This window comes from Passer montanus, unplaced genomic scaffold, assembly GCF_014805655.1.
Source record: "Passer montanus isolate IOZ18808 unplaced genomic scaffold, ASM1480565v1 scaffold20, whole genome shotgun sequence".
Taxonomy (NCBI): Eukaryota; Metazoa; Chordata; class Aves; order Passeriformes; family Passeridae; genus Passer; species Passer montanus.
The window spans coordinates 6,945,307-6,972,469 of NW_024366592.1; the positions used below are offsets into that span (position 1 = coordinate 6,945,307).

Here is a 27,163-nt window from a genome sequence, read left to right on the forward strand (position 1 = left end):
TTGGAAAGAAGCCACGGGTGGAGTTTGGTGAGTAAGTGGTATTTGAGGTATGACAAAAGGGCTGCAGACACATAGTGGAAACAAAGGTCAAGTCCTCCCTGCACCCCAAGTAAATCCACTCCCAGAGAAACCAACAGTCCTTCTGCACCTTTTCTCTAGCACAGTGGGGCAGCATCTTCCTCCCCCTTTGATATCTCTGAGCCAGCAGTCAGTGCATGCTGCCTTCACAGCTTCCTTTAAGTCACTGTCACTGGACCACACACCACAAGGCAGGTTAGCTTTGATGAGTCCACACTTGAAGACAAACAGCTCAATTAACTGCCAGCTGATCTGCAGACTCCAAGCTACACCTCTCTGCCTCTCAGGCAATCAGAAAAGCTCCTCATGGGCTGCTCCTAACAGCCTCTGGAATGCTAAACATAGTTTAGATAACCAATCTAAACACGCTGGAGGAAAAAAGCTTGGTGAGTGCCAAGTTCCCTGTGAAGAGCTGGATGCATGGTGTCACAGGCAAACCCTCAGCAAAAGATAAACAACTCAATTAATGCAGACTCCAAGCTACACCTCTCTGCCTCTCAGGCAATCAGAAAAGCTCCTCATGGGCTGCTCCTAACAGCCTCTGGAATGCTAAACATAGTTTAGATAACCAATCTAAACACGCTGGAGGAAAAAAGCTTGGTGAGTGCCAAGTTCCCTGTGAAGAGCTGGATGCATGGTGTCACAGGCAAACCCTCAGCAAGGCTTCTCCCTGAATAGCTCTGGGTTTGTCTCAGGGTCTCACTGCAGGTGTTGGTTAGAGGGACAAGCTGTCCCCCAACTCTAACCAATCTAAACACGCTGGAGGAAAAAAGCTTGGTGAGTGCCAAGTTCCCTGTGAAGAGCTGGATGCATGGTGTCACAGGCAAACCCTCAGCAAGGCTCCTCCCTGAATAGCTCTGGGTTTGTCTCAGGGTCTCACTGCAGGTGTTGGTTAGAGGGACAAGCTGTCCCCCAAAGGCAATGGCAAAGTCTACCAGTGTTAACTCATCAGCAAGTGCCAAAGAGATCCTGGGTCTCCCTAAATATTTCTGATTGGATTTCTGGGATATCTATAGGTAAGGCAAGTGGATGGGTGCCTTTCATATTGCTGGCTTGGGGTGAAGCTATTTAAAGCTTGTCATATGGCAATTTCCTTTTCCCCACCAGCTCAGCCTGGCTTCCTCATGCTGCTCCTGCTATCGATACTGTCTCCTGCAAAGGACAGTTCTCTGTGCTGAAAGGGTGAGAAAACAGGGCCTGATTGTTTACTGGTTTGCAGGCAGTTATTGGCATCCACAGAGAACAGTTTCACCTGCTGGCAGCTGTTCAGTTCCTAAAGGCAGGAAGTTAATAAGGCAGAGATATAAATAATTGCCAGCTAGTAGGGCTGGTCTAATCTTTGCTATCCTAAAGGAACTGAGGTTCTCCTTTCTAGTATTTTGTTCTCTTTCATTCTTTCTGTGATTCTTGAGGATGTTGAGCCACTACCTGAGCTGTTACTTCCGCAAATACTTTTTTTCCCTTTTCTGCCATAGAGGTACTAAAAATAGTGAAGTATTTCCTCTCAAAATCCGTGGCTTTCTTTTCCAACTTTTTTTTTTTCTGAAGATGGAAATTTATTCCTGATTGCCTATTTGAAGACTCTTCCTCATTCTCTCTTTGAGCAGAAAAAAAATATTTTATATATCAGAGGAAAGAGGAGTATTTGAGAACCTCCCCTTTGGTTTCAGATTCTCACGTAACACTGTTCACACTTACAGAAGATGAAGTGTCGTGCTTTCCCAAGAGACATCTTGTTAAAATGAAATTTTAGTATTTCTTGACTTCTCCTCAGTTCCTCAAGACTCAGGTATACACAAAAATACAATTGCTTTCTCATCAATGCTTTTAGACCATCATCCTTAAATCTGTCCCATGTGTTAACCAAATTAAAGAGGCAGTTCTGTTAAAGGCTGCAAATTAGTGCTTCTTTATGTCCTGGTCCTCCTAAACATTGCTTCCTTTTGGAGAGAAGCTGGAAACATGTTTCTGTTGCTGTTGTAGCCAGGCACAAATTCTGTTTAATAGATTTATTGACCATGAGCACACTTCACTGAAGCCTACAAACGCTGAGAACTAGGAGGTTAACACTGAGAGCAAAATGATGTCAAGCACTTTCTCCAGGGTGAACCTTTCAAAGGTCATGCTGTAACAAACTTATTTTCCATGGAAGACAAGCCTAATGGAAGTTATTAAAGGAGGAGTAGTCATAATTCCTCCTTTTAAGTTTTGCAGCAAATAATTCCATTTCTAGCAAAAACTGTGCACGTGGGGCTTTGTGTTTATCTCCTGCAGATAAGTGTACTTGAAGTGCTGATATACCAGATGCTCGTGCGAATGTTATCTCTTGGACAACAAAAAAGGGATGGGTGGGGAGGGGACAAACTTGTAAATTCACAGACAGAGATATACTCCTTGGCAACCAAGCACAAAACAGTAGCTTTGGGGCCTTTTGGGCTTTACCAAACTTTGTTGACCCTGCAAAGTTTTGTTTAGAGAAAAAAACACTATTAGAAAAATATGAGCTCTATAATGAAAGCAAATCAACAAAAATTGTTATGGAAAAGCTATCAAAACCCATGCTCTGTAGAACTGAGAGTCCTGGACCGTGGGTTGCTGATGATTTTAACACAGCCAGATGTGTCCTGTTCCTTCCTCAAAACTGAGCTGCTGTGCCTCTCTTCAGTCTGTGAAAGCCCTCCAGGTAGGTAACTACAAATTGCTTCTATATGTTCTAGTTGAAAGTACATGGAAACCCTGCCTTTTAGATTCCTTAGATAATCCTTTATTCTATCTGCTATTTTCTCCAGAAGCTTTGAGCAGCCTGCTTTAGTGGAAGGTATCCCCGCCCATGGCAGGGGGTGGAATTCAATGCTCTGCAAGTTCCCTTCCAACCCAAACTGTCCCAAGAGTCTAAGAAACTAAACCAAAATGTTCCAACCTATTATCACAGTAGGGGAGAAGAAATGCATTTGCTTCAGCTGGACTTAAATTAAAGAAAAATTGACTGAATTTAGGCTAATATGTCCAAGTAAATCCAAGTGAAACTACACCCATTGGAGTTTCAGCTTTTTTCTGGATGACAGACTACCGAGTTGTCTAAAGGAGACTAAAAGCTCTAAGTCAGGCTGTTGTTAGGGACAATAAATGAGTTTAGCAAACAGAAAGTTCTTTGAGGGGCTCCAGCGGCATGGGCTGCTTTCTATTTTAACTGGCCATTTTGTGGCAGGAAAACTAAGGAGTGCATTTTTTTCTTTTTTCATACTCTAAAAGTGCATGTTCTCATTCCTGAGTGAATGAAACACTTTCTTCTAAATGGGACTCTACTGTCTTGTGTTGAATAGCCATGTGCTTCTGAAAAACATTCCTGCTGCCCTGAATAAAACCTCACTCCTGGTCCTTACATATTTTTGTTATCCGAAGGAGTTTCTAGGTCATGAAGAGAAGGTTGTCCCCGTGCCTCTGTTGGCAAGTTTTGATGTCCCTCAGTTCTCTCATAAATCTGTTTCCAGGCTCCTGAGGTTTGATGTGTCTTTGAAAGGTCTTATGCTTATCCATATGCACTCATGCAGAAATTAGAGTTGGTTGGAAATTTTGGTAAAGGGACAATTTTTCCGCTGAAAATACCAATCCGTTAAAGTTAGAAATAGTCTGGGAATGTGTTGGTTTCAGCAGAAGTGGAGAAGGAGACCAGACACGTTTTAATGGAAGCCTGCCTAACTTTGGACTCTACTAACAGGGAGCATGCCTAGCAGAGAATTTGGCCATATCTGATTTTCTTTTTTCTACCTCAGAATAACATATTTTCAGAGCTTTGAAGCCCTCAACCAAAGGAAAATCCCACTTATCACATGAATATACTGAAGATATCTGTTTTCAGCTATATGTCTCTTCTGAGTTGCACCCAGAAATGCCCAGCAGCTCCATTGTACATAACATGAAGTTGCCCTCCTGGTTCCTCTCTGAAATAATAAATCAATATTTCTACAACACCAAGGTAATTTAAAATTTCTCTTACAAACAGTGAAATTACCTGCATATACAGAATTCATCACAAAGAGGGTTGGATCAACAGCTAAAACCAATGCTGTTCAAACCACAGCATGAGCCACACATCCTACAAAAAATATCCCACATGAAACCAACCTTCTGGATCTACTGACCCACGCTGTTGGATGTTATTTATAAAACACCCACAGCTCCATTAGTAATAAGCACTTCACATTTCCAAACATTTGACAGCCTAACTTAATTGCTGTTCTTTGTAGGTCACTAAGATTTGGATTTTGGTTTTTCTACGAGTTTATCTGGCAGTACTTCAGAACTGACAAATTGCATTCATGCATCCCTTACAATCACCAGGAGCACTGATTTTATTGAAGCTATTTATTTAATGCCCTGCCTTTCCTGGGATTTAAGCTCTTTGATTCCACTGAGTGCCCATATCTTCCACTGACATCTGTGCTTCTGTGTTTCTCTTGTTTTTATTTTTGCATGTCTTGCAATCTTCCATTCTGATTCTACAGCTAAGACTTTCTAGAAGAGACATAATCAGTTCTTTAAACAGTGACAAAACCAGTCCATCATCATGACTTCAGTGCTGATGATTATGATACTATTATCATCAACCTTGACTGTAACACAAAAGTCAGTAGGTTTTGGCATGTGATTTAGGACCCGCCTCCAAGGGAACAGGAAATTCCAACCACCATTCAAAATGCAACACCAGCTTCCTCATAGTACTCACATTAAATAATGTCTCTTGGGTGCAGAAGAAGGAAAGGGAAAGAACAAATGTATATAATGCAGCTGTGAGAAGACATCTGCTGAGTTAATGCCAGCTTGATCATCACTTTTCTTCTTGAATTTGGTACCACATGGAGTCCTCAGGTTCATGAGCAATTGTAACATTCATATCAAGAAATATTATTTTATTTTGCTGGTTTCTGTAAGAACAGAGGGGGTTTTTTTTCCACAAAAGCAAAACCAAATTCCATCAACAGCACCATAGCAATGGCTACAGTATTTGTTTTCACTACAGAAACAACATTAGCCCGTGGGGGCAGATGTTAATGTATATTAATTGCTCAGATTATTACAAAATTGAGCTTCTAGAATAAGATGGATTGAATTTCTTACAGAAATGATGGAAAAAGTCATCAATAATTCAAAAAATGAAAATAGAACTTACTCATGCTGTGGCTTTGTGCCCTGTGGTTAGGTGACGGTGCCTAACACAAAGTACTCCCAGATCCAAGTTCTTACTTAGGAGCTTTCCTAACATCTCTCTCCTGAAAAGACTCCTTGGTGCCAAACAATCCAAAGGACCTCCAAGTGAAGTGTTCTCATCTTGGGGATATTAATTTCTCTCTCCTCTAGACAAATGTCTGTTTTAACCAAATGAGAAGCAGCACAGCATCTCTGACATGTCTCATCCCCCGTCCATGCTAGCTGGAACTCGCCAGCTGGCTCAAAGGTTTTTGGTAAGGCCCTTTCAGACAGACATGCTCAGACAGTGTCGTTGCAGAAACCTCATTTCCTTAGGAAGAGAGGTTCAAAATTAATAACTACCCCCATGTATTTTTAGAACACCCAAAACCTGGAACTTTACAGAACCCTAACAACAATTTCCTTTAATATCAGTGAACCTTCATTAGCAACTTCAGCCATTCCACCATCTCATCCATGCAACTAAGTGGTAAGAAGAACATCCTACTTTAATGAATAAGGAGTTCTTGAGTTTCTTCTCTTCAATACTGCTCCTCTTTTGGTACCTGAAGCTTGTCATCAGAGACATCTGCTTTGTACCTCTCAGTAGTTAGTACACAGATGAAAACTAGCCATTGTAGTTCAAAACTGAAAACTCTGTCAGTGACATTTCTGTATAAAATTCCAAATAAGTAACTGTTATGCTGGCAAGAAACACCCTGAACACAATAAGTAATGAGTAATAATAATAATAATAATAATAATAATAAGCCTTACTCTTATGAAAGTACACCATGTCCAGAATTAAGCTGTGACATCAAGGTCAAAGCCAGAATCTCAAAACCAGACATGTGCTTATAATTACTCTGAACTTTACTTGTTGCTTGTGTTGGTCATATTACAATCACATCATTGGAAAAATCAAAATATCTGCTTGCATTCTAGAGATAATTGTGGAAAGGACAAAAATGGGAATTTGACAGTCCCTTTGAGATAAACAGTTATAAATAATGGGTAATATGCTTCACTTCCAGATAAAAACAGGAGCTGGAGAACACTGTGCTAACTTATTTCAGTTCACTAAAGAGCTGCTACATTCAAAGAATCAAAATATATGCAGACAAGTGCCCTATTAAATGGAACCACTAGACCCTTGCATTTTTTGCCTTTTAAAGTTCTTTACATCAGCAACAGTTGTATGCCAAACAAAAATGGAATATCAGCCAGAATGGTGGCTATGAACTGCTGCAATTTCATTAACAGAACACAACTAGCATTTCTTACATGGAGTTGGAGAAAGTAAAAAAACCTGAAAAAGCAAAGTCTGAGGAGAAACAATAATAGGAAAAAAATTGCAATTTTAAATGTATCCAAATAATCTGAATTCGTTTGTTTATGTACTACTCACAGCGACACAGACATTGGTACACAGATTCTTTTCTAAAGGAAAAAACCCTCTGCTGGCTAGCCCCCCCTTTTATAAACATGTTTTTTGATCTTTTTGTACTTTCCTCATGAAGTTTTAAGTCCGTGGTGTTATTGATGTTGTTCACATTTTTGTAAGGATCATGCAGTTTGAATTATTCAGCAGTAACTGTTCAGTTGAGGGTTTTTTTTAACAAACTGCCAGGAACAGGTACGTGTGTGTGTGGGGTGGGGGGAGTCAGACTGGAGGAGAAGAGAGGTAACAAAGTAAATCTAGGGCATGTTTTCATATAAAACTGAGCCCACGCCACAGCTCTCTGGTGGGGGGAGAAAAAGAAAAAAAAAAAAAAAAGAAAAAAAAGAAGGAGAACTTTGCCTCATTCCATTCCAGTCTTGGCCAACTGTGTTAGTGCTGGTTGCAGCCCCACTAGACCACTTGCTGACATGCTGCAACTCCTTAAGGTCCCAAAAGCTCCTCATTTCCTCCTGAGCTAGATTCCTGCCATTACAGGGAGCTGATGAAGCGTAGGAGGGCTCCAGTGAGTGCCAGAAGAAACACGAGCTGTGCAGCAGAAATGTGTGTCCAGAACAGAAGAAGGGAGGTGGCAGAGGGGCACCAAGATCTTTTGGCATTGGTAAACAGGTACATGTGTGTGTGTGTGTGTGTGTGTGTGTGTGTGTGTGTGTGGTGGGGGGAGTCAGACTGGAGGAGAAGAGAGGTAACAAAGTAAATCTAGGGCATGTTTTCATATAAAACTGAGCCCACACCACAGCTCTCTGGTGGGGGGAAAAAAAGAAAAAAAAAAAGAGAAAAAAGAAAGAGAACTTTGCCTCATTCCATTCCAGTCTTGGCCAACTGTGTTAGTGCTGGTTGCAGCCCCACTAGACCACTTGCTGACATGCTGCAACTCCTTAAGGTCCCAAAAGCTCCTCATTTCCTGCTGATCTAGATTCCTGCCATTACAGGGAGCTGATGAAGCGTAGGAGGGCTCCAGTGAGTGCCAGAAGAAACACGAGCTGTGCAGCAGAAATGTGTGTCCAGAACAGAAGAAAGGAAGGTGGCAGAGGGGCACCAAGATCTTTTGGCATTGGTAAACCCCCATGCCAGCTCTTGGGAAACCATACTCTAGGGAAGACATTTTCCCTGTCTACCAAACAATTCCCAGAGAGAGGCAGCATCCTATAGGAATATTTTGGAGCAACAGCCATTGCCCTCTCTAAGTCACCATTTGGAGGAGTTGTTTCCCCAGAAATCTCAAGGCAGCCTGCAGAGCAGACTTTATGGCTACCCAAACTCTGCATTTATGAAATGTTTTGCAGTCAAACCAGGTGGTCTGCAGTACTCGCCAGATGATTTGCAATGTTAATTTGCAATTATTGTGCACAATTTTATATGAAATTCAACAAGTAATTTTGATCCACTGAGAAAACAAGAGAGGGGAAGTGTTTCAAGGTGCTTCATGTGCAGTACTAACCTGACTGAGGACCATCCACTCTTTCCCACTGGGGTAGGCTTCTGCTGGTGCCAAAAGCTGTACTGGCTATCCAAGTGTAACTCCAAGTTTAACTCTCGAAGGACAACTACAGCTGGCAGGAGCAAGCTGAGTGCTGGAGGTGGACGAGGGGAGCAGAACCTGTGCTGGCTTGTTAGCCATGAGCTGTTAGATCAGCTCACCTCATCCCAAAGGAGGTTATGGGATACAAAGGCTGGTCTAACTTTTGAATGAGCAAGGTCTGACACTCATTTAACAAGTGGCCAAACAAGTACCAAGTGACCGGGAACATCTGCAAGTTCTCACTTCGGCTTTTGCAGTGTTACACACAAGAAAATGGCAGGCCTGAGAACACAGTTGAGAGTCCCTGTCATGGACCTCCCTCTTGCCTTGGACTTGCCTCCACTCCCAGCCAGCCTGAGGTTTCTCCAGTGCCTGAGAGCAGCCCTTCCAGCTGTGCTGACTCCAGGGGTGATGTGACATCCATTAGCTAAGAACTGGACTGGGACCAACAGCTCCTTTTGTTTCTCCCCACAGCCATCACTGCTTCTTCTTCTATTGAACTATTGACTTGGACAAGATTCAAATTAGTTGCCTATGGGTGAAAGGTTCCTTGTCCCATCATGAATTCCACATTCCCGCTTTCCCTAGCTCCCAGCTGTCATGTCCTGCCCCTCTTCCTCCCAGTGGCTCTCTGAGCTTCTTGACCCTTTTCAGCTGTCCCCTTTGAGCCTGTATCCAGCTTTCTGATCTGCACAACCTGTTTTTCTTTTTTCCTTTGCCTCCTGCTTAAGTCAGATTCTCTGTGTTCTTAAGCTACTCTGCTCTTGTATTGTTTTCTTCCAGTTTCAGCATCACTGGCAGCAGTCTCAGCTTCCACACAAACCAACATGGACCTCAGAACCCAGGTTCTCCTTTCTCCCTCTTTCACCACGCTCAGTGTTAGCCAGTTGTCCTGCTCCCTCACTTCTTAGTCCAAATGAACCCAGATTCCCTCTAAGTCTTTGGCTTTTTAACTGGAAAATTCATCTACCCAGGCAAGAGCAGCACAAAAGACCAAAATGAGCAGTCCCTGCATGCTCCAGAGAAATGGAAAAGATAGGAAAAGGGGGTTGGACTGCAGTGAGCAGGGTGTAACTGACAGGGAAAATACTCAGGGGTATTTTGCCCCCAGGATCGTGGGCACACCTCAGGGGTTTCCTGCCTGGAACCCACACTGCGACATCACCTCGGGCTGACACAAGGTGGCCTCTGTGGCTCACAGAACAGTGACAAGTGACAGCCAGCCACGTGGACACAACATTCCAGCCTACAGTGGAGCCATTCCAGTAGTCACTGAATGGATGGAGGCTTCAGAAATATATCCATCACATAAGTAAGACTCCACCTGCAATTAAATTATTTAAATGTGTAGGTTTGCCAAGTAAGGTCACTGTCATAAATAACTCATCATCAATACATGTGGTATTTTTCTTTAGAGAGACAAAATATGAGGGTTATACCCTAATACCTGACATTTGGATGTGATTTAAGCAAGTGCATAGCTGAGTTGAGAAATTATCCAAGCCAGGCACATGCTGCTTTTTCTGGACTTAGGACCTCACAGCAAATAGCTGGGCTCTAACACAGGTGATCTCCAACACCCCAAGGCTCTTGCATAGCCACAGGAATTTCTTGGATTGGATCAATACATTGTCAGTTCATGGAGCAGCTGCTTCTCAAGCCCTCAGCTCTTGCTAAGTGAAATCCTCTACTCTACTGAGCTTTTTGGAAGTGAAGTATTTCACAGTCCCAAACCAGAAAAGTATCCAAATGAGAAGGTTTTCAAGACCAGCAGGAGGGATTCTCAAGTAAACCCACTCACCCCTTCAAACATTTTGTTTTGAAGCCATAATTTCAACCTCCACTAAAACTCCAATAACTCCACTAAAATAATACAAATTCTAGATTTAATTAGGCAAAAATAATTCCCTTTTCTACCACTGTTATAAAGTTCCATAAGAACCCTGAGCTTATTCCCTTAAAAGAAACTTTCTACGAGTGTTATCGGTGATTATCTTGGTAATTTCAGAATGAGAAGAGGTCAAATCCTGGAGCACTTGCTGTTCCCTCACCCTGCCTGGTTTTGGAAAATCAGGTTCTTTCTAGCAGAACTGACTCCAGATCAGAGCAGACTCCAATCCCTCTTGGACAATAAGTTCCCCCAAGTTTGTACATGAGTTGTGTGATCTTTGTGGCACATGAAGAACAGAAAGGACAGAGCACATCCAGCTCCTCCAGGCTACACAAATATCAGCCATGTACTTGAAAGTTTGGATTTGTTAGGAAAATAGTCATAATCATCACCATCAATCAGCTGCACTTAAGTTACCTCCAAACCCACACATAAAACACGGGAAGCTGTTTAAAAATAAATTACAGGTTGTTCTAATTATAAAATTAAGTGTATTTTAGATTAGTAGTTTATTTTTTTAACAATGTTTTGCTGTAATGATATATAATCTTATAAGGCATGTTCTTTCCAAAACTTGTTATTTAAATGAACACATCATGTAGTTACTGGGATAATTATTAGCAAAAATATCCTTGAGACAAAATGCTTGCCAAAAGCTGTTTCAAATGTTTCCTTTCTAGGAGCCTCAAAGACAAATAACTTTTAAGAGCACTCAATTTACACAGTCTTTCATGTAAATGGTAAGAATCCTTTAAAAAACAGTTGCTGTTGGTATTACCAGTATTTTGTCCAATTTTCTAGTACTGTGGGGGTGTACAGATTTTTTTTTATTTTATTTTAATGTCCATTTCAGAATAAAAAAGTGCATATTAAAGGTCAGCCTCTGTTGGGGATAAAAGCAACACAGATGATGAAACAAATTAATTTTAGCAAGATTAGTAATCTCAACTAGGCTTAAATCATGACTATTCATATATTTAAATCTACACAAATCACATCTTTTTAGTCCTTAGGAATAAAGCATGCTATAAGCACAGTCCTTGAAAGAGACTTTATCTTGCTGCTTGGAGAAATTTCATTCATCAAAAAAGTCCTTTCAAAAGTACGTATATGATATTGAGGGGGGAAAGGAAGCAAGTATTAATGAGACTATCTATTTTATGCTAAATAGAAGCATTAGGGTTCATCCCTAGAATTACCATGTTTCTCTGGGCAGCTCCTGACTGCAGCCACTGATAATGGGCTTTTTCCCAAAATACAATCAGGCCATAGTTTATCTCAGACAAACTGAGTAATTTCAACACTCTGCATTTCTTTAGGAATTATGCTAATTTTATAATAAAAGCAAGGCCTTTTGGCTCAGCTGGCCAGTAACACTTGCTCTGGTCTCAGTGAGAGCACAACTGAACCCTTTCCACAGCTAAGATGACAAATTATCTTTCTGTTAAGCAGCATTCAGAACAGTAATTGAGGTCTTGCTAAGCTTGACAGATACCATAAGCAACCAAAGAAAACAGTAACAGCTGGATTAATATATCAACCACTGCTTTACAAGGGTAAATGGAAGCCTTAATTGCCTCCTTCCATGTACTACATACATGGTATAATGAAAAACATTTCACTAAGTTTGTACTCATTTCATGTTCACAACTATAAATCAATTCAAATTAGTAATGTTATATATTTGTCTAACAAATTACTTGTTTTGGCTCTTTAACATGAGCAAAACAAACTTAAAAGAGCAGAATGTGTCTGATCACAGCTGGACCTGCCACATCTCCTGCTAAAACCTGCAGTGTCTGAAGCTGTAACAGTGTGAAGCAGCTCAGTCAGCAGTCACAACTGCCAGGAGCACAGAGGACTTGCCCTCAGAAATACCAAATATACCTGTACATCCTTGAAAACAAAGATCATTTGAAGAATAAAAAGCCTTCTCTGGAACTGATAATGCATATAGTGGCTGATTCTTTGAGGAACTGGCTTTTCCACTGCCTTGAGAGGATTACTCATGGAACAGGTTTTGAGCACAGGAGATCAAGTACTAATTCCTGGCTGATTAAATGGGCAGTCTCCAATTTTTCTTACACCAAAGATCATGTGAAAATGTAGGTACTTACACAGCAAAATGATAGATAAAACACTTCCACCCACTGGGCCTCTCCAGGAAGTTGTAGACCTGTCCCTGGGTGCTGGTTTTGGTCAGATATTGGCTCTGGAAGCACTCCGTGGTCCGGGTCCTGCTGGCTCCACTGTCCGAGCAGGCTGCAGCCTTTGTGCCTTCCCCGGGGCTCTGGGGAATCCCGGCTCCCTTATCCATGGAGGGCTCTGGATTCAGTGCCACAGGAGAATACTGCATGGTGCTGAGGTTCCCCCTGACTTCCAACAACGCTGCAGATCTGCTATTCCCACTCAGAGTGCTCAGCTGGAGAGTGGAGCCTTGATCCTGCCCACGGTGGTTACAGTCCAGGTACGCAGCAGTTTCTGCACCACCACAGGACATCCTGCAACAACAGCCAGGTATTGCTGTCTCTGATCAATATTTAAAATCATGAAGGAGGGATTGGATGTCTTCTGTGCCCAAGGGTCTCCAGAAGCTGATAAGATGACTTTGTGCTGTTATCACGGAGCTTCTCTGTGACACAAGTGCGAGCTGCCAGCCTGTCACCTGCTGTCACTCACATCCTCTGAATTTAAGTCAGAAAAACCTATGAGACAGTAACAACAGAAGGAACAGGAGTCTGGGAAAGGAAAGAGGTTGAGACTTCTGGAGGAAGGAAAGAAAATTAATTTCAAAAGTACATTGTTAAGAAGAAAGCCTAGAACTATTTAAACAGTGTGTTTAAATACTTGTGCAGTAGCAGAGAGAGCTGATCCTACCAGATTACTTTAAGCTAAGCAATTCTTGAAGTGCCCTGATTAGAAATGAAGTGTTGCCCAAAACACACCTGAATGAGGCTTTGAACTTCAACACCTACACCTCAGGAGAATTTATCTAGAGGATCAATATTACAGGAAGAATTTAAGACTTAAATAAATTATTTCAGTCACCTCACAGGACCTGATCTTGTAGTCCACAGTACTCTGGAACAACTTTTCTCAAGTTTAAAAAGGAGGATGCCATTAATGATAGCTGATTCTGGGAGGTTAATATTGCTACAAGGGGAAAAATCAAAGAGTCCTGGCCTGATCCTCAATTTTCTCCAAGCCCTTTCATGCTTGCAGCTAATTTGGCTACTCTCAAACAAGTACCTAAACAAAATAGAAAAGACAATAGGGTTCTTCTAGATCAATATGTATTTTATAAAGCAGAATTCAATTTCTGCTAATACAGAGCAGCAATTTCTTAGCAGCAACATTAATAATTTTGTAAGACTGAGAGTGGATGTCTTTTTTTGAACTGCCTTATTTCCTACACCCCACATTCAGTTACTTTAACCTCAGTAAAATATTTTAGAGAGACAATTTCAGCCTTCACACACACACCCCTTTTTTAAATTAAGCCTATTTTTTGCTGTTGCTTAAAGCTCCTCATATGTAGTGGTGGAACTCCCAGTGTAGTACATCTGAATGGAGCCCTCCAAGTTATTCCACAAAGTATCATTCATTTTAACATGACTTTCCTACACAGGGCTCATTTCTTAACACTTCTCATGGAAAGGTGAGCATCAGTTCACATTCCCACATCAGTCCTAGTGCAAAGAGAGAAATACATCCCTTCCCTCAGCAGCTCTCTTACTGAACAGCTGGAGGGTGCAGACATTAAAGCACAATTCATCCCAGTCAGCCTGCAGCAGGTCCCTGAGAGGCACCTCGAAGAGCATCCGTCCACTCTGAGGCTGCCTGGAGGAGGCTGGCTAGGCAGAGCTGCAAGCACAGCCGCCTGGAACACCTTTCCTGGGCTGCTCCATCCACACACGGCATTCCACAGACACGGCACAGAACAACCTGAAAGCAGCTGGCAAACAGCACCTACTTTCTCCGGGCGCATCCCTCTCCTGGCAGCTGCTGCACACCCGGGAGTCCCTGGAGAGGTGCGGGAGAGGAGCTGCTGCCCGGCTCTGCCCACAGCTCCCCAAGTCCCACCCTGAGCAAGGCAGGGGCCCTCCCTTTGGGCTGCCTTATATGGCTGCCCTTGCAAAAGGCACAGAAAGAATCGGGAACAGTTTGGATGATTTCAGAGAGAAGTTACTTCTGTCTCTTCCTGCTGTCAAAACCAGCAATCACAAGCAACAGCTTAACTTCCCTCCCAGGCTTTTTCTTATCTGCAGACACTTCATTGCAATGCATTAAAAGCAGCCTTTCCTTACTGCACATCTTTAAACACTGAATTAGGTGATGCTTGTGGCAAGCTGGAGGCTCTGCATCCTCCTTTCATACTGGGAAAGTCTAAACAGCAGCTTCAGTTGCTCAGGGTTTTTTCCATCAAAGTTTTGACACAGCCAAAAGCAGTGCTTCATTGTTACATCAAGTACTGGAAAATCAGGGTTCTCTCGTGTTGTTGCCCTTTTGAACTCCAGGTCATTTTTTATGCTAATTTGGGAGGAAGAGAATCCCAAACATAACCATTCCAGCATCTAACTCTCCATTTTATTGTTGACCTTTCTAATCAGGAAGGAGAAAGTGAATACTGCTATTTCTCTCCTTTCCTGCCTCTTGTAACAGAAATCAGACTGTTGTCTGCAATGCCAACATTCCAAACTTAAGCTTCCCACTTTTCCAGAGCCAGGAGTTTGAGAATGGAACAAAGGTACACCTTTCACCCTATGGTTATCATCACTGGGGGAATGCTGCCATTGCACATAGTCTTAACTGTTCATGGGGCTAAGGCATTTCTTTCCTTGGAAAGATTATTCCAGAAGGTTATTTATTAGTTTCCTAGTTATATTTCCATACCACTGCAAAAACTCCAAAACAAAAAAAAACCACCCCAAAACCCTTTCAGTTCCTTTCTTTTTTCTTGATACATGATACGTGTAGTCTGATCTTAAAGCCAACCCATCCAGAACATTTTCTTTGAATGCTGTGTTGCTCAGTTTACCCTGTGCACAGAATTGAATACATTATTCCACACACTACTGCAGGTGAGTAGTCATTGAGAACTGATACCTGACTGGAGCCACAAAAATCCTTCTCCAGGTTTTTGCTTCTTCCTGAAATCTTTGCTGCATCAATTAATACTTTTATACTCTCTGCTGTATTAACTTTTCCAGACAGTAATTTGCTAAATCAAAAAATTTCTATCTCTCCTCACCTCTGACCTCTCCTGAATGTAATTACTCAAGCTCTACAGAACTAGCCAAAGCATGGAGGGGGAAAAAAAAATTGAAAAAACCTCAATGAGCCAAACAAAAACCCCCAACCAACCAACCAACCAACCAACTAACCAATCAACCATCAACCAACCAAGAAGTAATTTTTGTGGATATTTTATTATTACAAATAAATTTCCTTTGAGGGAATAGTAGTATCCAGCTTTATTGCAAATGCAAAACCTCAACATTATAGCAGAAGATTTGAAACCCCAGCAGAAATGAAACCAGAGCACCTGACTCCTATTTCTTGGTTGAGGAAATGATTTAATCATAAGATTTTAATAGACTGAGAGGTGTAAGACTTGAACTCATTCCTTCACACACCCTCAAAAGCAGTACATTGCATCTTTGGGTCAGAATCTCAAAAGGCAATTAGTCACCTCACTAATTTATGACCTACATCAAAGACATGATTTCAGGGATGTCTAAATGCTGAAGTGCTCACTGGTAACTATAGATGCACACAGCATCCTGCAACTGTGTATATAGAGGAGCATGACTTCTGTGGCTGGGCTCACTTCATGTGTTTCATTTTGGTGGGCCTGGTGCCACCCCCATGCTCAGAGTGCACATCTTCCTCACCCTGACAGCACTGCATTTAGCACTAGGCCTGGGAATTTATAACCAGAAGGCCAGGATGGGAAGGCACAGAGAAATGTCTGGCTCTGAGATGCACTTTTGAGCCCCTTCTTGAGGAGGAGGCACTTCTCAGAGACAAACCTAAACACAGCACCACTGGCACCACCCATCACTGTCTCCTCTGGGGGCTGTGTTTTAGAAGGAGAGTGTTAATGAGTCATGCAAGAGACAGATAATATAGAACCCTTAATGCTAGAAAATATCTTGAAGGGTAAATAACAGATGAGACTTGGAAAACATTCCCGCGCCCCTCTGTCCATCCCAGATTCCATTCTCCGGACGTAAGCTCTCTGCATCAGTGCTCTTGAAGATCTGCTCTGGATCTGCGAGCTGCAGCACTGCCAGCACTGATGGCCAGGAGCTGGGCACTGCTGAGTGCCACAGAGCCCTCTGTGCCAGCTGTGGGATCTTAGCAGTGATCACACTGGGGCACAAACCCAGCGAGTTGTGTGGCTCCAGCTGGTGGTACCCAGAACGCCTTTAAAGAGGCAAAATTCCAGCCCTTGCTCTCTGATTCAGCTTCCCAGCCTGGTGGGCTCTTACAAGGGACTGTAAACAAAGGTAATTGAGAGTAATGAAATGGAGCTTCAGCTCTGAGTTCACTTAACAGTACCCTCTATATTTTTAATTTTTGAACTGTAATGGGGCAATATTTGTCTAGCCAATCTGTTACACAGTTCAATTATCTGTGGAGCACTTGGCGGTCTATTTAATGTGCACCATGAACATCATTATTCTCCTTCACAGGGATATGCTGAACGTAAACTAAGATTATCATGACTTGTACACTGTGGTATTGGAAAGATGGTGCATGTCCAGATTGAGACACTGGGCTTCCATTCTCTCCAAAAGTTTGCCAAGTGATGTATTGTAGAATTTTACCACACAGGAGAGATATGATGTGACAAATTGCCTTTTATGAGTGCTGGCAGTGCTTCATTATTTTTGTACTAACATAGATAGTCTACAAGGCTGACTGCTTGACCCAGAGTAGTGTCTAAGAATTCCATAAATTTCTCATTTCCATGGCAGAATGCCTGTAAGAAATTAACCTGACTCCTGCACTTAAAAAAAAGAGGTTTTTCCCCTCTGTTCAAACTAAAACTAAAATATTTTATTACAAAAATGAACAGAAGATGCAAGTTCTTCAAGAAATGCCTGAACATCTTAACAGCCATGATGTGAAGAAAGTGGCAGTCTCATAATATGATGCATATAATGAATGTATAGATCTTAGAATTATCATAAATGTATAAAACTTATACTAAATCATAAAGTAAGATCTAAACTATTGTTGTTATGCTGACTTTAATAAACTCTATCTGCCTGATGGAAGTAAAAAAAATCAATTCATTCACATGATCATAAGAGGGGGAACTAGTAGCAACTTTCAGGTCAGGTTGTCTGCCTGTTCCTACAATACCTGTCCCTTTCATTTCTTGAAAATTCATCAACATTGTAAGTACCTGGGCCTAAATTTTATTCTGAAAATCTCTAGTTCTGCTTTTGACTGGTTGGTTAAAAAGCTATGCAGCCACTTTTGACCACGCAGACAGAGGAAAATAGGTAGCTCTTTTAAAATAAACCCCACTGATAACCAACATCCATAACCATCCCAAAACAAAACCAGCAAAGCACAATAGCTTGTGTACTGGAACCATACCCTGAGAATGTATCCCTTTCCATGGGATGTTCAGTGGTACCCATGGGATTCAGCACCCTGGAGAGAGCAAAGGGACCCTGCTCAACAACCCCCTGCCCTGCCTCAGACCCCCACCCACCCAAAAATCACATCTCACCACCATTAGGTAACTTAGAGGGACTCCAAGTCCTGTTTTTCTCTCATTTTTATGAGTCCTGATGAGTCCACAGCCATCCAACACACATCTCCAAAAAAAACATTGCATTTTTAATTTCAGCAAGGATGTCAAGTATTTAGCTTATCTTTGTGTATGTGTGCATGTGTATGTGAAAAATCTCAGCTAAACAAATCACTTGCATGGCTAAACTATTCCACAGTCATTCAGGATACATTTCAGGTTTTCATTAAGAATATACACACTTTGTGCCTCAGTCTTTTAGCTTGGCATCCTGTTGCTGTTGTCTCTCACTACAAGGAGGGGGGAAGATGAAAGCTGAAGAACTGGGTGAAAGAGCTGACAAAGAAGTGTGTTTTCGTCCGCTGGAAATGGGAAAGGTTTTGATTCCATGACTTTTGCACCACAGTTAAGCAAAGTTTCAAGAGTTTAAAATAATTTCTATTGGACAAATGGCAGCATCACATTTACCATTTGACGCACTATGGGAAATCAAACAATAACTATAATGCATTCCATGAGAGTCATGTTACCATTTGACGCACTGTAATAACTATAATGCATTCCATGAGAGTCATTTTAAGAATGATGCAGCCAAATATCACTGTTCTCATGATATTCCACCTGGACAATCTTGGTGTGCAGTTTAAGTGCTCTTCACTAGGCCAGCAGAATTCTTTAATTATAAATCATAATATAGTTTTATATAAAGCCACAGCATTTTCAATATCTGAATATTAATAAAGCAGATGAACTAAAATAAACTTCTACCATGTAGAGCAAAGTATCTGTTGTTATGCTTATGTCGCATTAAAGGAAGACAAAATTACTGCATGAAATAGGTTCCCTATGGTCACTGCTGAAGAGGTAACCAGATAGGAGCCACAGAAAACCTTCACATAATAAGAGGCAATATAACTTCTTGCATAGTGAACCTCAGCTGTTACTTGATTCCTTTCTTCAATTATATTAAGTGTCCCAGCATTGTTTGATTGGGTTTGTTTAAATCATTAGTGATGCACTGGAGGAAAAGGATACTGTTATTGGTTCTAGGGTTGTAACTGAATACCATGAAAAGTGGGTGCTTATTTCAAGTATATCTGAAAAGATTGACCAAAATAGAACTATTGCTTCAGGAGAGACTCTTTACATAGGAGCTGTGTGTTATAACTGAAGAGGCAGTTTGAAAAGATGACAATGATCCTTTCAGGGTAAGTGCAGTTGGGCATTCTTACATTTACATGTAGGAGTTTAAAAAAGTCAACTAAGACATTTCATTAATTTTATCTAGTTTCCACAAAGCTTCTTTTCTGTGAGCTGTGGGCTCTTTTATACAACCTTCAGTTGATTACCAAGCTGATATTAAAGAACAGTAAACTGAACTTTAAACTCTTAATGTACCAGGTCTACTTTACCTTCTTTCTCAGCTAAGCGAGAGATTCAGGCAGTAACTATTCTGAAATTATTCACCTCATGCTCCAAGTCGAGCATATTTTCTTATTTCTTACTTCCATCTCCTGTCATTTTTTTGAGAGAGCTGTCTATTGCTTTCTCTGGCAGTTCTAAACCCCTCACTGTTTCCAGAGCACGTAACATGCAGTGCACACGTGCAGCATGACCCAAAAGTCAGGCTTAGTGTGTTCTGCAGAGCACAAGCACGAAGGCTGGCCAAGGGTCTTTCCACTGCATTCCAAACAATCCCAATAAGTCACGCTGATTTAGCTCTCCTGCACGCAGAAGGGTGGAGAGCTCCTCGGTGAGTACCACCCCACCACTCTGGGTGCTCAGAATGTCACCCAGGATGTTTCCAGCACAGAAGCAGATCCTACATTCTTCCCAGAATTAACACATTCAGCTGGATATGATGAGCTCAGCAAAGACACTTGGCACCTGAGGCACTTCAGTTTTGTCCACCTTTTGGAAATCTGGGACTGTGTTTAGCTTGTCGGAATCCAGGCAATCTAAATAAACGTATCTGTGATAAGATCTGTTTAAAATTTGTGGTAGAAAAGAAGCTGCCTTGGAAGTAAGGATTGTGGAAGAAGTGAGTGAGCTTGATAGCTATGTGTTCTAGCAACTAGAACATCCCATAAATGTTTCTGTAAAAGCACCCTCCTGAAGCAGGAGGGTGTTCATATAATGTTCATCTGGAGTAAAATTTACCAAAAGCAGCTGTGTGCTGAACATGGATCACTCTACTGAAAGCTGACTTTTAAACAAAATTGTGACTTACTGGCTTCTTTCTAGGAAAACCAGGAAAATTTTGAGAGGATTTAAATATAAATCAATAACTTTTGATACAGGAACCCAAGACAGGCAAGTAACCCATAATGAAGTCATGAAACAGGAACTCAAAGCTAACATGTAACACCTGCAGCTGATCTTGTTCTGGGACTGCCACTACATACTTTCAATAACAAAAGGTCTCTTTTTATCTTACCCTAATGTGGAAAATAAGATAAAATTCTGAGTGGCTTCTAAATAAGAATGTTCTAGTGAGTAACAGAGCAGGACTTCAGAAGGTCAGTAAGACTGGCTTAAGGCATTGTTGAGTATTTGCAAAATGCACTAATTATATCAAATAAATTATATCAAATAAACCAAAGAGTTCTCCAACCCTGAGCACTCTCCATCTGGCATTCAGGTGCACAAACTGACTTGCAAAGTGTCTGTCCTGAAGAGGTATAGGAGCAGAGGGGTGTGGAAATACACAGCATTTCTCTCAGCCTTGACAATGACTCCTCATGGTGAGGGCAATGGGGTACATCTGACACATATACTGAAAATTAAGATGCAAATATTTACACTTTTTTATTGGAAAAGCAGTTGTTATTTATAAGAGATACTTATGAATGTATTATGTGATATTCAGTGCCACTTTATATCCCATATGTACAGCATGAGGAATGTATAGCCTCTAGAGGTGTGCCATGCACCTTACTCCTGCTAACAATTCAATTTTTAGTTCGGAATATAAAATCCACCATTTTCAGGTTCAGGATAGATTCAACTTTTTTTGGGTGCTCAAGTCCAAATGTTCACTCAGATGCCTCACTGTCTTTGATCTCTGGACACGTTAATTTCAGAATTAACTTTGAGAATACAAAGATTAACATAATTTAAATAATTCATTTTAGCTTTGAACATTTATCACACACTGCTACAAAAAATTCCATCATCTCTTTCCTTGTCCTTTTTCATCGGCTGTTAACAATGGATGGACATTTCACACCTCAAAATTTGTAAAATTACCAAAAATCTTGTGGAAATCTGTAATTGCAAAGTTTATACTTTAATTACAGTAGTAATTACTGTCCATCATTCATAATGCATTCTGAATTTTGCTAAAGTGGATGAAGTCATTGTGAGATGCTGTATTAGTAATGAAAGGGTAAAATACATTACAGCCCTGTTGTAATATGAAACAAACTGATTTAAACCAGAACTCCTGAGCACAGGCAGGGACACAAGCATATTGCTACCAAAAAACCCAATTAATGGCTGCACAGATATGTCCAGAGGCACAGGAAAAAAAGCTGAAATTTAAGAAAAGCAGCACTACCTAGTCCAGATTTACACATGACAGCATCACCATCTTGTTTCCATGGGGAAAATGTTCCCAGGGATGAATCCATTTGTGTTTTCCTGAAAAAAAATCTACAGAGCTTTGCTTACAGAGGTTGTTGAAAGAGCCTGTGCCTGTTTTGGGGAGACAAGCAGCATGCAGTGACTGAGAAGTTGTATTTTTAGTTGTGAGGGGAGAAAACTGACTTGAAGGAGACTGAGGGGAGCTCTCAGCAGGGTCTGCAGCTTCCTCCCAAGGGACAGCAGAGCGGCAGATATGATCTCTGCTCTCTGGGACCAGGAACGGGACCCGAGGGAATGGCTGGAGCTGGGTCAGGGGAGGTTTAGGCTGGATATCAGGGAAAGGCTCCCCAGGGAATGGTCACGGACCCAAGGCTGCCAGTGCTTCTGGGGCGTTTGGACAACGCTCTCAGGGATGCACAGGGTGGGATTGTTGGGGTGTCTGTGCAGGGTCAGGGCTCCCTTCCAACCTAGGATATTCCATGACTCCATGCAATGGAATCATGGCTCTGTGGCTCCACAGCCACACACTGGAACAGGCCCCAGGATGGCAGAGCCTGAGGAGTCCTGAGCTGTGAGCTGGAAGTTTGTCCAGGAACCCCTTCTGCAGGCAAACCCTGCTGAAACAATCGCCGTGACTTTTCCAGGAGGAGGTTATTCCCAAAGAGAAATGGAGGCACAGGAAGACTGGAAGGAGCCAGAGTCCTAGAATTGTTTAGGTTGGAAAAGACCCCTTAGATCATCCAGCCAAGCCATTAACCCAACACCACCCTGTCCACCAGACCAGTGAGGTCTGAAGAAGAGGGACAAGCCCAGTGCAGGAATATCCCCAGGGACATACTGGAAGGAAGCCTAGGTGTCTTTGGGTGGATTTAGATGTTTCTACACTATGGCCCATCCCTTCCAGGGATTGTAACAAGTGGTATTTCTTTCTTTCCCTTTTCTCCCTACAGACAGAGAGTGTAAGGACTCGTAGATTCCAGGAAAGGAGTTTCCCAAAGCAGAACACGAAAACTGAAATAAAATAGAACAAATGCATCAAACCCAAGCCATTAAATAATACAGAACATTTATTTTTTAGTACCTTAGGAGCTGGTCTAAAATATGTACCTATTTATTGCTTCAAAAGAGTGAAAGATTGTCTTTCTTCTCGGGGAACATAGCACTCCCACAGCTCATCCATTCCTTCTCAGATTAATGAAACCCTCTTGGCAAATGTATTTGTGGGATTGGACTCACCAAGCCTGGAAAGCTCATGCTCCTTGACTTCTCTGTTAAAAGCATCACGGTGGAGTCTTTGGTGAGGTTGGGCTGGGATAATGTGATTATTTTCAGCTGTCCTGGAACTGGCAGTAATGGTGTAGATGTTGCTTCTGGGGTATTTCCACATGCAACAGATTTCTTGCATTCCTCTTCTGAAGTTTGCATTATAGATGTAGAAGAGGGCTGGCTTAGAGGCTGAGGAACTGAAAGAGATCCAGGTGATGGCCAGGAAAAGCAAGGAGCTCTTTCTGTAGTCTGTTTCCTCTGGGTGCCACAACTGTACCATGAAGAAAGGCAGCCAGGACAGAAGAAAATTCAAGACAAAGATGGAGAACATCTTGACAGTTTTCACTTTTCTTCTTAAGACAAGATTCACTGTCCTCCTTCCAGCTGTGTACTCAGTGCCACTTCTCCAAATGTAGGCGAAGAGTTTCTGGTAGCAGAGGATAATGAGGAGTGATGGAATCAAAAACAACAGCACTGAGAGTTGGATGACACCAGAGACGGCTCCTAGCCAAGAACTTGGGAGGAAGTAGTTGAAGTGGAGGTCACTGCTGGAGCCATAGAGAAAACAGGCCGGCGATGCAAACAGAGCACCACAGAGCCAGGAGGCCAAAATCATTTTTTTGGCTTTCCCCCTGGACACTTTGAAGCTCAGAGGGTAGACAATGGTGTAGAATCGATCCACGCTGATGGCGAGGAGCACGTAGGTCTGGACCCCGGGCGTGAGGTACTGGAGGTACCTGGCCAGCCGGCACACGCCGCTGCCCAGCGCCCAGCGCCCCGAGCTCAGCTGCAGCAGCAGGAAGGGCGCGCTGCCCACGCTGCTCACCAGGTCGGCACAGGCCATGGACACCACAAAGTAGTTGGTGGTGGACTGCGTCCTCCTGCTCCTGTGGATCACTAAGCAAACGAGGAAGTTTCCCAAGACGGAGATCAGCCACAGCACTCCCCAAAGCACGCTGGCAGCTGTGATTTCCCCCGGCCTCAGCCCATACTCTACCAGAGAGTGGTTCGTGCTGGGGCCCGTGCATGGGGCTGGAGGTTCTGCCATCTCGGAGCCAGCAGGAAGGGAGGAGGCTTTGGGGCTGCTCGTGTTCTGCAGCAGCAGCAAGGTAAGGAGAAGAACAGGACTACTGCTGTTATCCATGCTGCGAGCAAACTCGGCTACATCTTCTGCTCAGGCTGCAGACAGAGAGGAGAGAAAAGGTTTTGTTAAACAATTCTGTGTGAAAAGCCCAAAGTAATCAATAAAAGATAACTCTACATAGTCTCCTTAGAGCAGTAGATTTCAGAGTAAAGGGTCAGAAATACATGGTGACACTATGTGGCATGGCAGAGAACATTAAGGTTCATGCAGATTTTTAGGAATGGTCTGAGTATTTCAGATGGACATTTCTGTCTACAGAAAGATGAGTGTCCTGTTCACAGCTGGAGACTGATGTCACCAGTGCAGGTAAGCTGCAAACTGAGGGAGCAGAACGTGCCCCACTGATCCCAGAAATGAGCTGTGCTTCCTGCTGTCCATGGAAGTGTCAGAAAAGCAGACCAAGAGAGTCCCTGCATCCTTGGCTTAACTTTGAGCTTTGAAGCAAAAGAAAAATATTGAGGGAGGAGGTCAGCGTCCTCAGACAGATGAGATGAGAGGTTGGGAGAGGGATGGGGGAGCTTTTTGAGTTCCAGCAGTGCAGCCTCAGCTTGTCTTGTCAACACTGTCAATACATGTGAGCCCAGTCAGCTGCTGAGCATGTCTGTGCTCTGGAGAAAACCCAGGCAGATGGGGAATGTCCTTACCTTGGTCAGGGGCCTTCCACCCAGGTAGCAGCAAGGCTGACCCTTCACAGCAGGACCAGCCCAAAGGTTCTGCAGACCTATGGGTGACCCAAGGGACAACTGAAGGACTGCCAGAAGCAACTGACACCAACAGTCAGCCAAGAACCTCTGCCCCCGATTTTGTGACAGAGCTCTACAAGCTGAGAATCACTGTGGCCCAAGTGCAGCACCCAGCAGTGGGCCTTGCTGAACCTCATCCCATGCAGCCTGTCCAGGTCCCTCTGCAGAGCCTTCCTGCCCTCCTGCAGATCAACAAGGCTGGCACAGATCGGTGTCACCTGCTGGCTGCCCAGTGGGGCACTCGGCACCCTCAGCCACAGCCGTTATAACGGAATGAGCCTTGCCCAGCTCTGCAAGGACAGTCACCTTTGGGTGACATGTTTTCCATGATCATAACATAGTCCTGGATAAGCATATGAGCAGCCAAACCCTGTTGCCCTCCAGTGCTCAGTAATTGGGGTTGTATGAACGGGTTCAGACTTTCAGAATTTCAGAACTCATTGTCTTGCCTGCCACCCCACACTCCAGCCCTTAAGGAAATAGAGTTTTCAATTCCATACTGGTATTATTCCCCCTCCTCCTGCTGCTGATTTATCCCAAGGCAGGAAGATGCCAAGTTCCTCCTCCTAAGCATCTCTGAAATCAAATGCAGTGGAAGATTGGAAAAGGCCTGGTAGCCAAATGGGAGAGGCCCTCTGTTAAAAATTCCTCTACAAATCAGCACCAACTTTTGCTGTAAGAGAGCACTGAATTTCCTGGGGTCTTTGAGGCACTAACACTGACATTGCAGATCAGTGCTGGCCACAGTGTCACCAGCAGAGCAAAGAGTTCATCAGCTCAGACAGCTGTGGATCTATTTCCATTATAACCAGCAAGTGGTGAATGTATGGGAATGTGTTGCTTTCCAAATTTTATAAAATGTTACTAAATATAAATGCCTCCTCTCGAATGTGGCCATCGAGAAAAGATGTTGGACTCTGGGTTGGTTGTGCTGCAGCAGACAGGAAAATTCAATTACTAGTTTTTCACTGAAAAAGTCCAGTTTGAAAGCTGGAAAGAGAAGCAAATGGAGCAGGAAGTCAATTTTCCAGTAAGGAAAAACATTCAGAGGCATTCAATTCTCCTTGTTCTAATTCCACATGATGTTTGTCAATGTTTTGATTTTCTAGATATAAACAAATCACATAGTTCTTTCTGTTTACATGTTTTTCTTAGATTTTTTTTCCCTCCTCCTACTTTTCCTGTCCTTCAGGATGATATACTGGTATATTTTACACAAAATAAATACATCATGGGTAAAATTGTGCACAACTTTTTCAACCAGACTTGGAAATCTGGGCAGTTTACTAGCACCACCTGTGCTACCAACAGTTTTGTTTCCCTATCAAGATTTATTTTGTGGCTAAAACATTAGGAGAGCTGAAAGGAGCTTCCCCTTGAAAAGGAAGTTCCATGCTATGTTCCAGAGAGTGTGCTCTCAGTGTGCCTGTTGGTATTTCACTTCATTCTTAGTGAGTTCTAAGGCCCCAGCTCTGAGCAGTATCTGTGTCTTTAATACAGGACTTTCCAGGCAATTGTTTAGATTATTTTTAATTTGAAGCTCTTTCACATGAAATGCAAGTCAAAACCTTGAGTCCCTTTTGCAGTGCATTTGCTAGAAAAGTCACAGTCCATTGTCATTCAGATGAGGTGTTCAGCATGTCTCAGAAGTAGCCCAGCAGAATTCAATTTGTTCTGCACCAAAAAAAGGAGGCTTGAAGGATCTTGTGGGAAGAGGTGAATGTGAGACAAGAAGCTCTGGTTGAACAGCATGAAGGAAAGATTAATGCCATCAATCTTTTAGCAGAAGGTTTTGATTACTAGTTCTAAGAAATACATAGGACTGTATTTTATCCTAGCAAATTTTTTTGGCTGTTGTGTTTCAATTTAGAGCTGCACTGACTTAAACTTTTCTTCATTAGTTGCTGTCTAGATCTGTTCTGAACTGTATTGTATAGCTGCTTTCACCAGTCCTTCTTTCCTTCGACTATAGGGGGGAAATTTAAATCCCCCAAAAATAAATTGTAGGGGACTGAGGGGAGAAGTTGTGTTTTAACTTGTGAGGGGAAAAAACTTGACTTGGAGGAGACTGAAGGGACCCCTCATGGCAGTCTGCTGCCATGAGGGGAAGCAGAGGGGCGGCTCCGATTTCTGCTCTCTGTGACCAGGAACAGGACTTGAGGAATGGCCTGAAGTTGTGTTTAGGTTTAGGCTGGATATTAGAAAAGGTTCTCCCCCCAGAGGGTGTGGGGCACTGCCCAGGCTCCCCAGGGAATGGTCACGGCCCCAAGGCTGCCAGAGCTCCGGGAGCGTTTGTGCTTCTCAGGGATGCACAGGGTGGGACTGTCGGGGTGTCTGTGCAGGGCCAGGATATGTTTCCAACCCTGGATATTCCCAGCTCAGGGCCCCACAGCAGCGCTCAGGGACTGAAGCTCCTCCCGGGGCACAGCGAGCCCTGCGGGGCTCCGTGAGGGCGGCGCTGCCGCGTTCGCCCGTGCGGGGCCGGGCCCGAGCCGGCCGCCGTCGCGCCGGGCGGGG

General features: G+C 42.9%; 2 protein-coding genes across 4 annotated transcripts in view; both read right to left on the minus strand.

Annotated features, from left to right (window-relative positions):
• Nucleotides 1-14,210, minus strand: part of LOC120501714 (potassium voltage-gated channel subfamily KQT member 1-like) — a 415,370-nt gene extending 401,160 nt beyond the window's left edge. For all 3 annotated transcript variants that reach the window (XM_039708327.1, XM_039708326.1, XM_039708328.1), the window contains exons 1-2: nt 14,111-14,210; nt 12,255-12,842 (exon numbers count right to left, since the gene is read on the minus strand). In XM_039708327.1, the coding sequence (XP_039564261.1) occupies nt 12,255-12,637 (383 nt within the window). In that variant the 5' untranslated portion in view covers nt 12,638-12,842; nt 14,111-14,210. The remainder of the gene's footprint in view (nt 1-12,254; nt 12,843-14,110) is intronic.
• Nucleotides 14,211-22,679: 8,469 nt separating this feature from the next.
• On the minus strand, nt 22,680-23,909 carry LOC120501692 (probable G-protein coupled receptor 19). Its single transcript, XM_039708292.1, has one exon. The coding sequence runs from the start codon at nt 23,901-23,903 to the stop codon at nt 22,680-22,682; it is 1,224 nt and encodes a 407-aa protein (XP_039564226.1). The 5' UTR covers nt 23,904-23,909.
• Between the last annotated feature and the right edge of the window lie 3,254 nt (nt 23,910-27,163).

What these genes read in the sequence shown, in the direction of transcription:
- LOC120501692 (XM_039708292.1), bottom strand. Translation starts at nt 23,903, where the DNA reads ATGGATAACAGCAGTAGTCCTGTTCTTCTCCTTACCTTGCTGCTGCTG.